The following is a 13,785-nucleotide window of genomic DNA, read 5'->3' as shown; positions in this document are numbered from 1 at the left end:
CCTGGTGAGCGTTACCTTCCGCTGAGAGCTGTCACAGAGGGATACAGGAGGTGGTAGGGACACTGGGCCTCTAGAATGACAGGAAGGGGGCAATTAGACTGGGTGGCAGGACATGAGTCAAGGCACCTGGGGCTGCCCAGGGCAGGGTGGGGCTGCCCAGACTGAGGTGAGGCAGCCTGCATCTGGGGGCAGGCAGAGCTGGGAGGGGCAGCCAGACCAGCCCCTCGGGGTGACCTGCAGCAGCCTGACTCATGGGCTCCCACAGCCCCCTTGGGCATAGCCTGCCACTCCGCCTGTCTCCTCTTAGCTCCAGTTTCAGAGGCTGCCAGGCTGGGAGTGGACCTCCTGGCTTCCAGCTGGAAGCCCCCTCCCCCCCTCCCATAGGCCTCCCAGGTGGGGATTTGATGGTTTGTGGGTGGCCCCCTGTCAGTTGTCAGCGATGACACTCTGGAGGACTGGCCAACCAGGGCTCATAGGAGGCCACCCTGTGTGGCTCTGGCACCCCTTTCTGAGGCCTACTCTGGGCTCTGTATGGGCACTGTGCTTGCAGACGATGGGGCAGAACCCCATGAGGGACGCGTGGCACTGGGTGGACTGTGAGGGGTGACTGGGGCCTGAGGTGCTTTCACAGTTCAGCTTTAAAGAGATTCGTCAGTCACCGTGTCCTACCACGGAGTAGGGCTTGGCTCCCACACCCGCTCAGCGCCCCCGTTGGGTGCTCCCTGGGTAGGGGGAGCCCAGAGATCAGGTCTGGTCCTATGCCCCCTCCTCCTACCCTCCCTGCAGCAATGGCAAGTCCCCAGGGGATAGGGTCCCAGCTGGGCTGCCCAGCACCAAGACCTGTGGGTCACACTGAGGGGTGCTGGGCTGGCACTATGCTGGCAGTAGCCAGATAGGGCAGCCGCGTGGCCTCAGACTACTCACCTGTCCAGGGAACCAACAGACCCCTGACCCCTTCCCTATTTGCCAGCTTCAAAGAGTGACCAAAAGCGAGGTGGTAGAGCCTGACCAGATGGTGGTGCAGTGGATAGAGCGTCAGACTGGGATGCTGAGAACCCAGGTTCGAGACCCCGAGGTCGCCAGCTTGAGCGCGGGCTCATCTGGTTTGAGCAAAAAGCTCACCAGCTTGGACCCAAAGTCGCTGGCTCAAGCAAGGGGTTACTTGGTCTGCTGAAGGCCCACGGTCAAGGCACATATGAGAAAGCAATCAATGAACAACTAAGGTGTCGCAGCGCGAAACGAAAAACTAATGATTGATGCTTCTCATCTCTCCATTCCTGTCTGTCTGTCCCTGTCTATCCCTCATTCTGACTCTCTGTCTCTGTAAAAAAGTAATAATAATTAAATTAAAAAAATTAAAAAAAAATTGCGAGGTGGTAGAAAAACAACAAAACAAACAAGGTGGTGAGTTGTGAATTTTATGAAGTCCTCACTACTTTCTGGTGGCTAAGATTTAGAGTGTTGGGCTGCCCTTGGGATGGCATCCTGGAGGAGAATGCTCTGAAGCACCTGTGTGGGCCCCTCGGTGCCAGCCTCTGGTGTCTGGGTACCGCTGCTGTCAACAGGCATCCTCTGGGCAGACACTTGGCTTGGGAGTATCTGCCCAACTGGGGCTCCAGGTCATTCAGGGACCCCAGGCGTGGCTCCCAAGGGGTATTCCAAGGTCCTAGGAAGAATCGTGTGCAGTCAGGGCCTGCATAGCCCTGATCCCCGCCGCTTGCGCTGCCGAGACAGGCCGCCCTGCCTGCCCACCCACCCGCAGCCGGGCGCTGTCACGTTCCGGCGCCTGACTCAGGCCGTGTGGGGCGGGGAGCCGAGAGGCGGCGCCGGCGCCCGACTTGGCCGGGAGGCGGCACCAGGAAGCGCCCGCCCCGGCCGGAGCCGCCATGTAACCGGCGCCGCCCGGAGCCCAGCAGCGCGGGCCCCCAGCGACCCGCCAACCATGGGGGACGAGGACGAGGAGGAAGGCTGCGCAGTGGAGCTGCGGATCACAGAAGGTGGGGCAGGGGCGTCCAGGGACAGCAGGGAAGGGTGATGGCTGCTTGGGCCACAGGGAGGGGTCATGCGCTGGCTGGGCTCATTCGTCCCCTGTGCCGACAGCCAACTTGACCGGGCATGAAGAGAAGGTGAGCGTGGAGAACTTCGAACTGCTCAAGGTGCTGGGCACGGGAGGTGAGGACCCCCACCCACCGGGCACATGTACCAGGCAGGGTGCCCTGGGCCTCCCTCCAGCATACCTGCCTGGGCCTGGGCCAGGCAACCCGCAATGCCCCCCACCCTTTCCTGGCAAAGCCCGCCTTGCCTGCCCTGCCCTGCCCTGCCAGGGTTTGCATGGCCGCTCGCAGCGCTGCTCCTCCGGCAAGGGCCTCCTGGGTTTGTCAGCACCATCGGGAGCTTGCAACCCTCCTGAGTGATTTGCACAGCTCCTCGCCTTGCTCTGGTGTGAGAGCCCTCTCCCTCGCTTTGCAAACGCCCAGCTCAAGTTTGCACATCCTCCTCTGTCCCCGTGCACCGCTGCCTCCCTTCCTCGGTTTGCATCCCTTCAGGTCGGTCTGATCATCCGCAGGTTTGCACGTGCCCTGCCCCCACCCGGCACAGCAGGCCTCCGGGAGTTGCACGCCCCTCAGCCTGCTCTGCATATTCCCTCCCCGGTTTTTCTGAGCCCTCTCCAGGTGCTGTGCACACCTTTCCCTTAGAAGGCTCCGCCAGCTTTTTGCACACCCTCTTCTCACCTCAGCTCCTTCCTCCGATTTGCACACTCCCCTGGGTTGGCGTCACTCCCACACCCACCAGCCAGCACCACCCTCCCGCTCATGGTCCACCCTCTGCCCACTCCCTGCTCCCACAGCCTACGGGAAGGTGTTCCTGGTGCGGAAGGTGGGCGGGCATGACTCGGGGAAGCTGTATGCCATGAAGGTGCTGCGCAAGGCAGCCCTGGTGCAGCGCGCCAAGACGCGGGAGCACACGCGCACGGAGCGCTCGGTGCTGGAGCTGGTGCGCCAGGCGCCCTTCCTGGTCACGCTGCACTATGCCTTCCAGACGGATGCCAAGCTGCACCTCATCCTGGGTAAGGGCGGGCTCCTGCCAGACTCGGGAGTCATGGGGGCAGTTGGGCGCATCCATGGAGGCTGCTTCCCAACCTCCACTCTACCCCCCAGATTACGTGAATGGCGGCGAGATGTTCACCCACCTCTACCAGCGCCAGCATTTCAAGGAGGTGGAGGTGCGCGTATATGGAGGCGAGATCGTGCTGGCTCTGGAACACCTGCACAAGGTGGGTGAGGACCTACCTGGCCATGTGCCTGTTGCCATGGGCACTGGGTCCGGGCCTTCTAAAGGGCCTCCAAATGCGACGGCCTTGGGGCTCTCGCTCCCTGGGCTTCCTGGGAGGTAGTGGAGATGGTGGCTGCTTCCCCAAGCCTCTAGGAAGGAGAGCCTCAGCAGGGCCTGGCGGAGGGCCCTCCCCGGGTGCCTCCTCCAAGGGGCTTTCCTCTTGGGGTCCTTGGGGCTGCCTCCTGGGGCATGTTCATAGAACTTCCTCAAAAGGAGACCTTGCGCCTCGGCTTCCGAGGCCTTTTTGAAACGGTGCTCTTGATTGTAGGTTTCCTCTCGCTGGGACCTTGGGGTCTGCTCCCCCAACAGCCCCCAGTGGAAGGAAGGAAGCCTGCTTCCTTGCTTTTGCCTCTTAAGTGGGCTTTCCTATCCCACGGCTTAGTCCTGCCCTGGAGACCCCCTTCTCCCGAGCAGCGACCTGGCGAGCTGGGGGGTTGCGGAAGGGTCCTCAGTGCCCCTCTTGCTCCCGCCAGCTGGGCATCATCTATCGCGACCTGAAGCTGGAGAACGTGCTGCTCGACTGCGAGGGCCACATTGTCCTCACGGACTTCGGGCTTAGCAAGGAGTTCCTGACAGAGGAGGTGAGTGGAGGCAAGCTCCACATACTGGGCCCCCTCCCCCACGAGCCACCTTCTTCCTGTCTCCTCCTGCTCCACGCCTGGTCCTTCGTTTGGGGGGGTGTGTGTGTGTGCAGAGATAAATAGCCCCAGGCCCTGTGTTCAGGAAGTTCCCACTGCTCCAACCCTCACAAGTCCAGGGAATCCTCCTCTGAGCTTTGGCAGCGGCTGGGTGTCCAACATGGGTCCTCTTGTCCTTCTAGAAAGAGCGGACCTTCTCCTTCTGTGGCACTATTGAGTACATGGCCCCTGAAATCATCCGCAGCAAGTCGGGGCATGGCAAGGTGGGTTGGCAGGGGGTGGGGGCGGGGGCGGGGTGAGGCTGGCCGGCGGCGGGCCCTCACTTGGCTCGGCCCCCGCAGGCTGTGGACTGGTGGAGCCTGGGCATCCTGATCTTTGAGCTGCTGACGGGGGCCTCGCCCTTCACGCTAGAGGGCTCACGAAACACTCAGGCAGAGGTGTCCCGGTGAGTAGGGCTGGATGTGGAGGGCAGCTGAGGTGGCTGGTCAGGGCTATGGGAGGGGGCTCGCTACCCCTGACGCCCCCCAAATCCTCTCAGACGGATCCTGAAGTGCTCCCCTCCCTTCCCCCCTCGGATTGGGCCTGTGGCGCAGGACCTGCTGCAGCGGCTACTTTGCAAGGACCCCAAGAAGCGGCTGGGTGCGGGGCCCCAGGGGGCACAGGAAGTGAAGAACCACCCCTTCTTCCAGGTGAGGCTCCTGAGCCGCCTCCGCTCCTCTTTGCGCATGTGTCCATGCGCTGGGCTGCTGCTCTGGGCTGGGGGTCACTGGATGGACGGTCTGAGACGGCCGACTTCACTTGATTCAGAAGAATCCCTGGGTCAGGAAAGCAGGCTTATTTTCTCATCCATTGCTAGGGAAACTCGGAAGATGTGTTCCTGGGGGAAGGAGTTCTAGGGTCATTGACTGTCAGGAGTGCCAGGGGCTTGAGAAGGGATTCACCAGTCCTTTCATTGGACAGATTTAGAGAAGGGAGGTGACCCGCCCAAGACCGTACAGTAAATGTGTAGAGCTGGACACAGATCCCAGGTCTCCTGTGAGCCCGAATCAGGACTAAGAGCCACACTTACGTTCTCAGCATCCACCCAGGCAGTTTGTTCCTTGTCCTGTACAGTCTGTGTGCCTGGAATTCAGGTGGATGGTCAGTTAGCCACGTGGGTTTTGTTTACTTGCTAAGAAGGTACACAGGTTAGAATGCAGTGCAGAGTGAATTCTGTTTCCTTGTGAAACCTCTGCTGTGCATGGCCAGTGTCATTACCTAGCAGGATCCTGTAACTGAACACCTACTATGTGTTGGCCCTTTGCCTGCATTATTTCACGTAACTCTCATAACTATCCTCCTTATCTCCATCTTTACAGATGAGGAAACTGGTTCAGAGAGGTTAAGTAATTTGCTCAAGAGCACTCAGCCTGGAAGTAGTACAGCATAGATTCAAACGTCTGTCTGGGTGATGAAGGCCCATGCACTTCATTGCTATGTTCTGTTTACACTTGGGCATCAGATTTGCCACTCATCTGACATTGTAACAAAAGCACTCACTTATGGGCCTTTACTGTGGGCCAGGCACTCAGTTACCCTGTTACGAGTGTCATCTCTCTGAGTCTTCCCTGCAGGTACCTGCCTAGAAGGGCCTTTGGCGATGCTTTCTCAGACGGGAATCTAAATCTCCCGGTGACGATGTTGCTTTGTGGGGGAAGTGGGTGAGCAGTGTGTTTCCTTAGGTGAATTGCTCAGCCTGCCCTGAGCGCATGCAGGGCCCTGGGCTCTGGGAGTGGGCTGACCAGGAGTCGCAGCAGAGAGGCCCAGGGTCTTCAGGGCTTGATGCTCAGAAGGGATGTTCCCTCATTCCCCCTTCTCTCAGGACAGCCTCTTTGGTGATAGCAATGCTGAGGTCCCTGAGAGCAGAACTGGGCCTTCAGGTCTAGGTCAGGCTTCTTGGCTTCAAGTGACAAAAAGTCTAACTCAAAATAGTGATATCCATCGAATAGAATTTGGCTGCTAACAGAACAGTGGTCTAAACAGGATAGAGGGTTATTATTTATTTATTTGTTTGTTTTCTTACATAAAAGAAATCTAGAGATTTGCAGGCCAGGGCTGCTGTGTTGTCTTCATGAATCCAAGCTCTTTTTTTTTTTTTTTTAAATGCTCCTCCATTTTTACCACGAAGACTCCACCTGCAGGGTTGCCTCATGGTCCAGGATGACTGCTGGAGCACCTGCTATCTAGACCAATGTCCCCACAGGAGGCAGGGGGAAGAAGGAGGGGAAAAAGGGCACTTGCGAACTGTCACCTTCCTCCCGAGGATCTTTCTCTTGATTCCCACCTCACAATATTTGCTTGAAAGTTATTGGTCACCCATAACTACGAGGAAGTTTATAAAATATTGTCTTAGTTTGCACATTGCTTCCTGGAGTGAAATGGAGGCTGTGGGACTAAGGAAGAGGGGGAAAATGAATGTTGGGCAGGCAAGGAACAGACTTTGCCACACCAGCTCAAACAGAAACAGGCATATTTTAGCTTAGTCGAAGGAAAAGCGGGCTGAGTTCGGGCGAGGCTGAATCCACGTGCGGAACCTACATCACTAGGAATCTCTCTGTATCCCGGTTCCGCTTTTCTGTCCGGGGACCTCATCGTTAGACTGTGAAGTTGTGCCCAGCAATTCCAGGCCCACATCCTTTAAGATTTACGTATCATAGGGGGAAAATATTTTGTTTGTTTTGCAAGCCAAGTCTATTATAAGTCCCAGAATTGACCGAGTGTGGCGGAGGGTGCTTCTCCAAGGGAAATAGTGACTGGGTTATCAGAGGGAGGGAAAGAGAAGCTGGGGAGGCAAGAAGAACACCTTCCCCCCCAAATGTGAATTACCTTATCTCACTGAGGAGCTGCCTGGCGAGAGTGGCCTCAGTGGAGAGGGGTTTCTACTTCCTGCCCTTGGACCCCGAGTCTCTCATTGCTTTTTTTTTTTTTTAATTTTTTTATTTTTTTTATTTTTTATTTTATTTATTCATTTTTAGAGAGGAGAGAGAGAGAGAGAGAGACAGAAAGGGAAAGAGAGGAGAGAGAGAAGGGGGGAGGAGCTGGAAGCATCAACTCCCATATGTGCCTTGACCAGGCAAGCCCAGGGTTTCGAACCGGCGACCTCAGCATTTCCAGGTCAACGCTTTATCCACTGCGCCACCACAGGTCAGGCTCTCATTGCTTTTTTCCAGGGTCTCGACTGGGCTGCTTTGGCTGCCAGGAAGATTCCAGCTCCCTTCCGACCCCAGATCCGCTCAGAGCTGGACGTGAGCAACTTTGCAGAAGAGTTTACTCGGCTGGAGCCTGTCTACTCACCCGCAGGCAGCCCCCCATCTGGGGACTCTCGCATCTTCCAGGTGAGTGAGAGCTCAGGGAACCCCAGCTATCGGGGAGCCAGCCTCGGCCCTGGCGGACTCATGCGGACTCTGTAGGCCCTGTGTCCTGATCGGGACTCCGTATCTCCCCCCCAGACCTCTCCACTTGTGGGGTACCAGAGTTGTCAGTCATAGAGACCACTATGGCAGGACACATCTTTTTTTTTTTTTTTTAAAGATTGTTTTCTTTCTTTCTTATTTATTTATTTATTTATTTACAGAGACAAGAGAGAGAGTCAGAGAGGGATAGACAGGGACAGACAGACAGGAATGGAGAGATGAGAAGCATCAATCATTAGTTTTTCCTTGCGTGTTGCAACACCTTAGTTGTTCATTGATTGCTTTCTCATATGTGCCTTGACCGGGGAGCTACAGCAAACTGAGTAACCCCTTGCTCAAGCCAGCGACCTTGGTCAGGCAGGACACATCTTTGAACTTTATGATTTATCTTCAAATTTCACATTAATTTTGCCTGACCAGGCGGTGGTGCAGTGGATAGAGCGTCGGACTGGGATACAGAGGACCCAGGTTCGAGACCCCGAGGTCACCAGCTTGAGTGCGGGCTCATCTGGTTTGAGCAAAGCTCACCAGCTTGGACCCAAGGTCACTGGCTTGAGCAAGGGGTTACTCGGTTTGCTGTAGCCCCCTGGTTAAGGCACATATGAGAAAGCAATCAATGAACAACTAAAGTGCCACAACGAAAAACTGATGATTGATGCTTCTCATCTCTCTCTGTTCCTGTCTGTCGCTATCTATCCCTCTCTCTGACTCTGTCTCTGTAAAAAAAAAAAAAAATTTACATTAATTTTCCTTCTCATTATTATTATGTGAAAATATTGTTTTAAATTATTCATTTGCTTAAGTAGACACCCAGGAAGAGGTGCCATGTTCATCCTGTGGCTTTGCATGCCCATAGGCCCACCATATCACATCCACCCACTTTGAGGAGCTCCGGCCTGCTAGACAAGGCTAACCTCCTTTGGTCGGCATATAAGGCCCACGTGGTGTGGTCATTGTTCTGAGTCCTAACCTCAGCGCTGCCCATTGTCCCACTGGTGCTTTAGCTCAGAGATTCCACATCACACCACTGTACCTTTGCCCATGCAGTTCCCTCTATGTGGCAAGTCCTCCCCACTCTTGGTCATCTAGCGACCTCCCACGGATCTTATCTTTCTAGCCTTGTTGTCTGGGGCTGCCCCTCTGAAGTCTTCTCCACTCCTGTGCCCTGAGCTGCCCTTCCCTGCACACCTGCCCTCTGCAGACAGCACTTTCTTCTGAGCAGTTTGTCAGGTGTCCAGACAGCCCAAGTGAAGCTGATCTGAAGCTCCCAGGGGGCAGGAAATGTGTGTTTTAATTTTGGTGTCTGGTGGCCTGGCTTATAGGACATGGTCTATAAAAAGAGGTCAATATAGCCTGACCTGTGGTGGCGCAGTGGATAAAGTGTTGACCTTAAATGCTGAGGTCGCCAGTTCAAAACCACAGGCTTGCCTGTGGTACATATGAGAAGCAACTTCTACTACTACTGAGTTGATGCTTCCTGCTCCTCCCCTAGCCTTTCACTCTCTCTAAAATCAATAAATAAAATCTTAAAAAAAAATAGGTCAGTATCAAATTTGGATGGATCAGTCCCATCTGTGAAGCTTTCACCAGTGGCTGCTCTGTACTGAATGTTCAAACACGTCTTTTGATCAGTCGTCTCACATTTCTAAGAGGGTTCATGTGAATGAATGGTTACTGTCATTCCTTCATTCGTTTCATGACTCAGAAATATGTGTTGAGTACCTACCATGGGCCAGGCACAGATCTGGGCACTGGGGGCATTGATGAACTTAACAGACAAAAGTCCCGCCTGCGTGGAGCTTTCAAGCTAGAGCACGGGAGTGGGGGAGTTGCCTTTTTAGGAGAAAACACATTGTTAAAATTACCCTTGAGAATCCCTTGAGCCTGACCTGTGGTGGCGCAGTGGGAAAAGCATCGACCTGGAATGCTGAGGTCGCCGGTTCGAAACCCTGGGCTTGCCTGGTCAAGGCACATATGGGAGTTGATGCTTCCTGCTCCTCCCTCCCCCTTCTCTCTCTCTCTCTCTCATTCTCTCTCCTCTCTAAAAAAAAAAAAAAATTAATAAAAGAGAATCCCTTGAATTGCCGTGACATGGATCCTTAGGAAAGACAGAATGTTAACTTTATTTTTTCTTTACATTTCCTCAGTAGCCCCCCTTGCAGAGGAGGCCAATGTTTGATTTGAAAGGAATTAAGATGTTTTTGTCCTCAGGGGTCACAGTTGAATCCTCATAAGCTAAGTGGCTGTGAGTGCAGGTCACAGTCCTTTCAAGCATTTGCCTGTCACTTTTTGCGCCACTATATTTTGCCAGGCAATGCCCTTGGCACTGGGGTGGGGTTATTGGGATGAGAAAGGTGCAGTCATAGACTGGTAGTGGACAGACACGACCCCCAGTGATCATAGAACAAATTGGAATAAAATGTCCACATCTGTGTGTACCGGGATGCAAAAGCAACATCTCCCAGGGACCCCTGGTCTGGGGTCTTCCTCTGCCTGCCCTCCTCCTCACCAGGTCTGGCCCTTCCAGGGACTCAGCCTGCACCTCCAGCCTGGATGCCCACCGGCCCTTGACCCACCTCTCTCCCTAACCAGGGATACTCCTTTGTGGCGCCGTCCATCCTGTTTGACCACAATAACGCTGTGATGACTGATGTGCTAGAAGCACCTGGTGCTGGAGACCGGCCAGGCCGGGCAGCGGTGGCCAGGAGCGCCATGATGCAGGTGGGTCGTGCCAGGGTCGTGTCTTGGGAGTGCTGGGCCCTGGCATTCCAGACCTGGCTCTACCAGGTGCCCTCCGTGTGACTTCGGTGAAATCGGAACCCCTGGGAGATGGGGTGTGCTGTGGCCCTAAGACTCCCAGGTGGGATCTCTGACACGTCCCCCTTACCCCCAGGAGTCACCCTTCTTCCAGCAGTACGAGCTGGATTTGCGGGAGCCTGCGCTGGGCCAGGGCAGCTTCTCTGTGTGTCGCCTTTGCCGCCAGCGCCAGGGTGGGCAGGAGTTCGCGGTCAAGATCCTCAGCCGCAGGTAGGTCGGCCTGGGGTGGGTGGGCCGGAGGAGTGGAATCCGGGAGGGTGGGGCGGGAGGTCGTCCATCCTGACCTTGTCTGCCTCACCCCCAGGCTGGAGGCGAACACTCAGCGCGAAGTGGCCGCCCTGCGGCTGTGCCAGTTGCACCCCAACGTGGTGAAGCTGCATGAGGTTCATCAAGACCAGGTGATGCCTTCCTGGGCTGGGGTGGACCACTGGTTTGCGATAACTGCAGGTGGAGGGCGGGGAGGACAGGAGGCGGGGTCTGAGGGAGCTGTGGGAGGGGCCGCGGGCGGGATTTGAAGGGAGGAGTGCTGGAGGATTGGAAGGCGAACAGGATGGCCGAGGAGGGCGGGGAGGACAGGAGGCGGGGTCGGAGGGAGTGTGGGAGGGGCCGCGGGCGGGATTTGAAGGGAGGAGTGCTGGAGGATTGGAAGGCGAACAGGATGGCCGAGGAGGGCGGGGAGGACAGGAGGCGGGGTCGGAGGGAGTGTGGGAGGGGCCGCGGGCGGGATTTGAAGGGAGGAGTGCTGGAGGATTGGAAGGCGAACAGGATGGCCGAGGAGGGCGGGGAGGGGCGTAGGATTTAAGGGCCCAAAGGGGCTTGGGCCTGAAAGACTGTAGGGGTGGTTCTTCTTTTCTTTGGAGTAAGTACTGTAGGGGTGATTCTTGTGGGTTGCCTAGAAGGCGGGGCTCCAACTTGTCTGAGACCTGAGGCTGGGGCGGTGCTTGTTGCTTGTGGAGGCGGGGCCTGGCTTGCGGTGGGGTCACCCCGGGTGACCCTGCTGCCTGCTGCCCGCAGCTGCACACCTACCTGGTCCTGGAGCTTTTGCGGGGCGGGGAGTTGCTGGAGCACATCCGCAAGAAGCGGCACTTCAGCGAGTCCGAGGCCAGCCAGATCCTGCGGAGCCTTGTGTCGGCCGTGAGCTTCATGCACGAGGAGGCCGGCGTGGTGCACCGGGACCTCAAGCCCGAGGTGGGCGCAGGGCCTCGGGCCCTCGGTGGTGGCGGCGGGGCCGTGCTGCAGCGCGGAGGGCCGGTCTCTGACAGCCGCCTGACGTCCTCACAGAACATCCTGTATGCCGACGACACTCCCGGAGCCCCGGTGAAGATCATCGACTTCGGGTTCGCGCGGCTGCGCCCACAGAGCCCCGCGGGGCCCATGCAGACGCCCTGCTTCACGTTGCAGTATGCAGCCCCCGAGCTGCTGGCTCAGCAGGGCTACGACGAGTCCTGCGACCTCTGGAGCCTCGGAGTCATTCTGGTATGGGACGGGGTCCCCAAGGAGGTTTCAGGGTCGCCTGAGGGACAACGGGGGTGCCAGGAGCAGGGGTCATCTCGGTGAGGGGGGCAGCGTTTGGTATGAGGCTGGAGTCAGAGGTCGTCCTACTACAGAGGCAGGATCGCCCCGGTGCTGGCTTGGGGCCCGGGAGTATCCCAGTTGGAGGTCAGGGTCATGCCAGTGGGCCTCAGGACTCACCGTGGCGCAGAGGGTGACAGGTCCTGGGAGTGGGCTGAGAAGTCAGTCTCCTGGCCTCCCTGGGACCCCAGACTGGGCCAGTCTCACGTTTCCCCCCCACCCCCAGTACATGATGCTGTCGGGGCAGGTCCCCTTCCAGGGGGCCTCAGGCCAGGGCGGGCACAGCCAGGCGGCCGAGATCATGCGCAAGATCCGCGAGGGGCGTTTCTCCCTTGACGGGGAAGCCTGGCAGAGCGTGTCTGAGGAAGCCAAGGAGCTGGTCCGAGGTGCGGAGCCAGAGTCACAGGTCCTGCTTGGGGGTGGGGGTGCGGGGAGGCCACAGGTCATGTTGGATCCTCATTGGGTCCGGGTCCAGTGTCCTGGGTTCCGGGGGACCGGTCTGGGAGGAGAGAGGGCTTGTTAGGGTCTCTCTTGGGCAGCCTGCACACATGGTCTGCCCCGATGCTTCCCCACCCCCCTCCAGGGCTCCTGACCGTGGACCCCGCCAAGCGGCTCAAGCTCCAGGGCCTGCGGGACAGCTCCTGGCTGCAGGACGGCAGCGCACGCTCCTCGCCCCCGCTCCGGACACCGGATGTGCTGGAGTCCTCTGGGCCGGCTGTGCGCTCTGGGGTCAACGCCACCTTCATGGTGAGTGACGGGCTGTGGATGGGTGTGTGGTGTGAGCAGAGCCTGGAGAGGGTCTCTGGGGGCGAAGTCCTCAAAGCCCTGGAAGGGGAGGCGATCAGTCCTGGTCTATGGCCGGTTGGGGAACCGACCTTGCAGGATTTTGGAGGCTGTGTTAGCCTGGCCCTAGTGGCATGGGAGGGAGGGCCCAGGATGGGAGCCAAAGCCAGGATCTAGGAGTGGAGGCCAGCTGGTGTGTGTGGAGGACTCATGCTTTAGCTTCTCAGGCGTTCAACCGGGGCAAGCGCGAGGGCTTCTTCTTGAAGAGCGTGGAGAATGCACCCCTGGCCAAGCGGCGGAAACAGAAACTGCGGAGCGCCGCCACCTCCCGCCGCGTGTCCCCTGCACCGGCTGCCCCTGGCCGGGCCCCAGCCACCAAGGGGGCCCCGCGCAGAGCCAACGGGCCCCTGCCCTCCTCCTAGCCCCTGCCACTGTGACCCCTGCCCCCACAGGGGCTGACTGGGCCTCCAGCGTTGTGTGCTCTGCCCCATCCCGAGGGAGTGCCCTCTCCTCCCCTTCCCCAACTTCCAGACAGAGCAGAAGTATTTTTATAAGCAGAGAATTTTTTATGTCTTACCAGATAGAGTTAGAGATGCAGGGAGGGAGGGGCCTGCTGGGGAGTGGGTGTGGGGGGCCCTTTGCTGAGACTGCAGGCTGAAGGAGCTTCTCCCCAGGTGGCTACTCCAGCAGGGAAGGGCTCCTCCCTGTTTCTAAGCACTGAGTTGCCACGGAGAGAAACCTGGACCTCTCCTCCTGTCCTCCCTCTTGGGAGGGGGCACCCCTCAAGCTGTCACTTTAAGGATTGTCTGTGCAATTACGTCCACCAAAGACCCGTGTTGGGGGGTACAGAGAGAGGCCCTGGGGGATCCTTGAAGCATTGTTATCTCACTTTATGTTACCTGCTTCTCCCCTATTGGGGCTAAGGAAAGAGGAAGGTGACCCTCTAAAAGGGGAAGCCCCCTTCTTACCTACCCCTCCCCTTTGGCACAGCTGCCTTGGCAGGGGTGGGAGCCTTGAGGGTCTGGGCTGCGCATTCATAGTCACTGCCTCAGCTCATCTGGCAGGCTGTGCCTTTGACATTAAAATAAAAATCCAGCCAGTGCTGTCTGTGTATATATGTGGGGCTGGGAGGCAGAGGTCTTGGGGCAGGCAAACTGACAGCCAGTGGGACTTGGGACAGACTCTTCATG

The 13,785-nt window shown here is 57.5% G+C and overlaps 1 protein-coding gene across 2 annotated transcripts; it reads left to right on the top strand.

Annotated features, from left to right (window-relative positions):
- The first annotated feature begins 1,844 nt into the window (after nt 1–1,844).
- RPS6KA4 (ribosomal protein S6 kinase A4) lies at nt 1,845–13,689 on the top strand. Of its 2 annotated transcripts, none has more exons than XM_066359465.1 (17): nt 1,845–1,997; nt 2,101–2,172; nt 2,849–3,067; nt 3,159–3,274; nt 3,807–3,914; nt 4,154–4,234; nt 4,313–4,416; nt 4,510–4,660; nt 7,181–7,345; nt 10,016–10,144; nt 10,317–10,450; nt 10,545–10,638; nt 11,255–11,428; nt 11,522–11,716; nt 12,039–12,198; nt 12,396–12,559; nt 12,823–13,689. In XM_066359465.1, exons 1-17 carry the CDS (start codon nt 1,943–1,945, stop codon nt 13,015–13,017), a joined length of 2,316 nt encoding a protein of 771 aa, XP_066215562.1. In that variant the 5' UTR covers nt 1,845–1,942; the 3' UTR covers nt 13,018–13,689. The 2 variants fall into 2 exon arrangements, with proteins under 2 accessions (XP_066215562.1, XP_066215572.1); XM_066359475.1 differs by having other exon boundaries at nt 1,869–1,997; nt 2,101–2,126.
- Nucleotides 13,690–13,785: the final 96 nt, after the last annotated feature.

This window comes from Saccopteryx leptura, chromosome 1, assembly GCF_036850995.1.
Source record: "Saccopteryx leptura isolate mSacLep1 chromosome 1, mSacLep1_pri_phased_curated, whole genome shotgun sequence".
Taxonomy (NCBI): domain Eukaryota; kingdom Metazoa; phylum Chordata; class Mammalia; order Chiroptera; family Emballonuridae; genus Saccopteryx; species Saccopteryx leptura.
This window is presented reverse-complemented; position numbering and strand designations above follow the sequence as displayed.

What these genes read in the sequence shown, in the direction of transcription:
- RPS6KA4 (XM_066359465.1), top strand. Translation starts at nt 1,943, where the DNA reads ATGGGGGACGAGGACGAGGAGGAAGGCTGCGCAGTGGAGCTGCGGATC. An exon ending in GGAGCTGCGGATCACAGAAG is followed by an intron (nt 1,998 to 2,100) that starts GTGGGGCAGGGG and finishes CTGTGCCGACAG; the next exon opens with CCAACTTGACCGGGCATGAA. An exon ending in AGCCAAGGAGCTGGTCCGAG is followed by an intron (nt 12,199 to 12,395) that starts GTGCGGAGCCAG and finishes ACCCCCCTCCAG; the next exon opens with GGCTCCTGACCGTGGACCCC.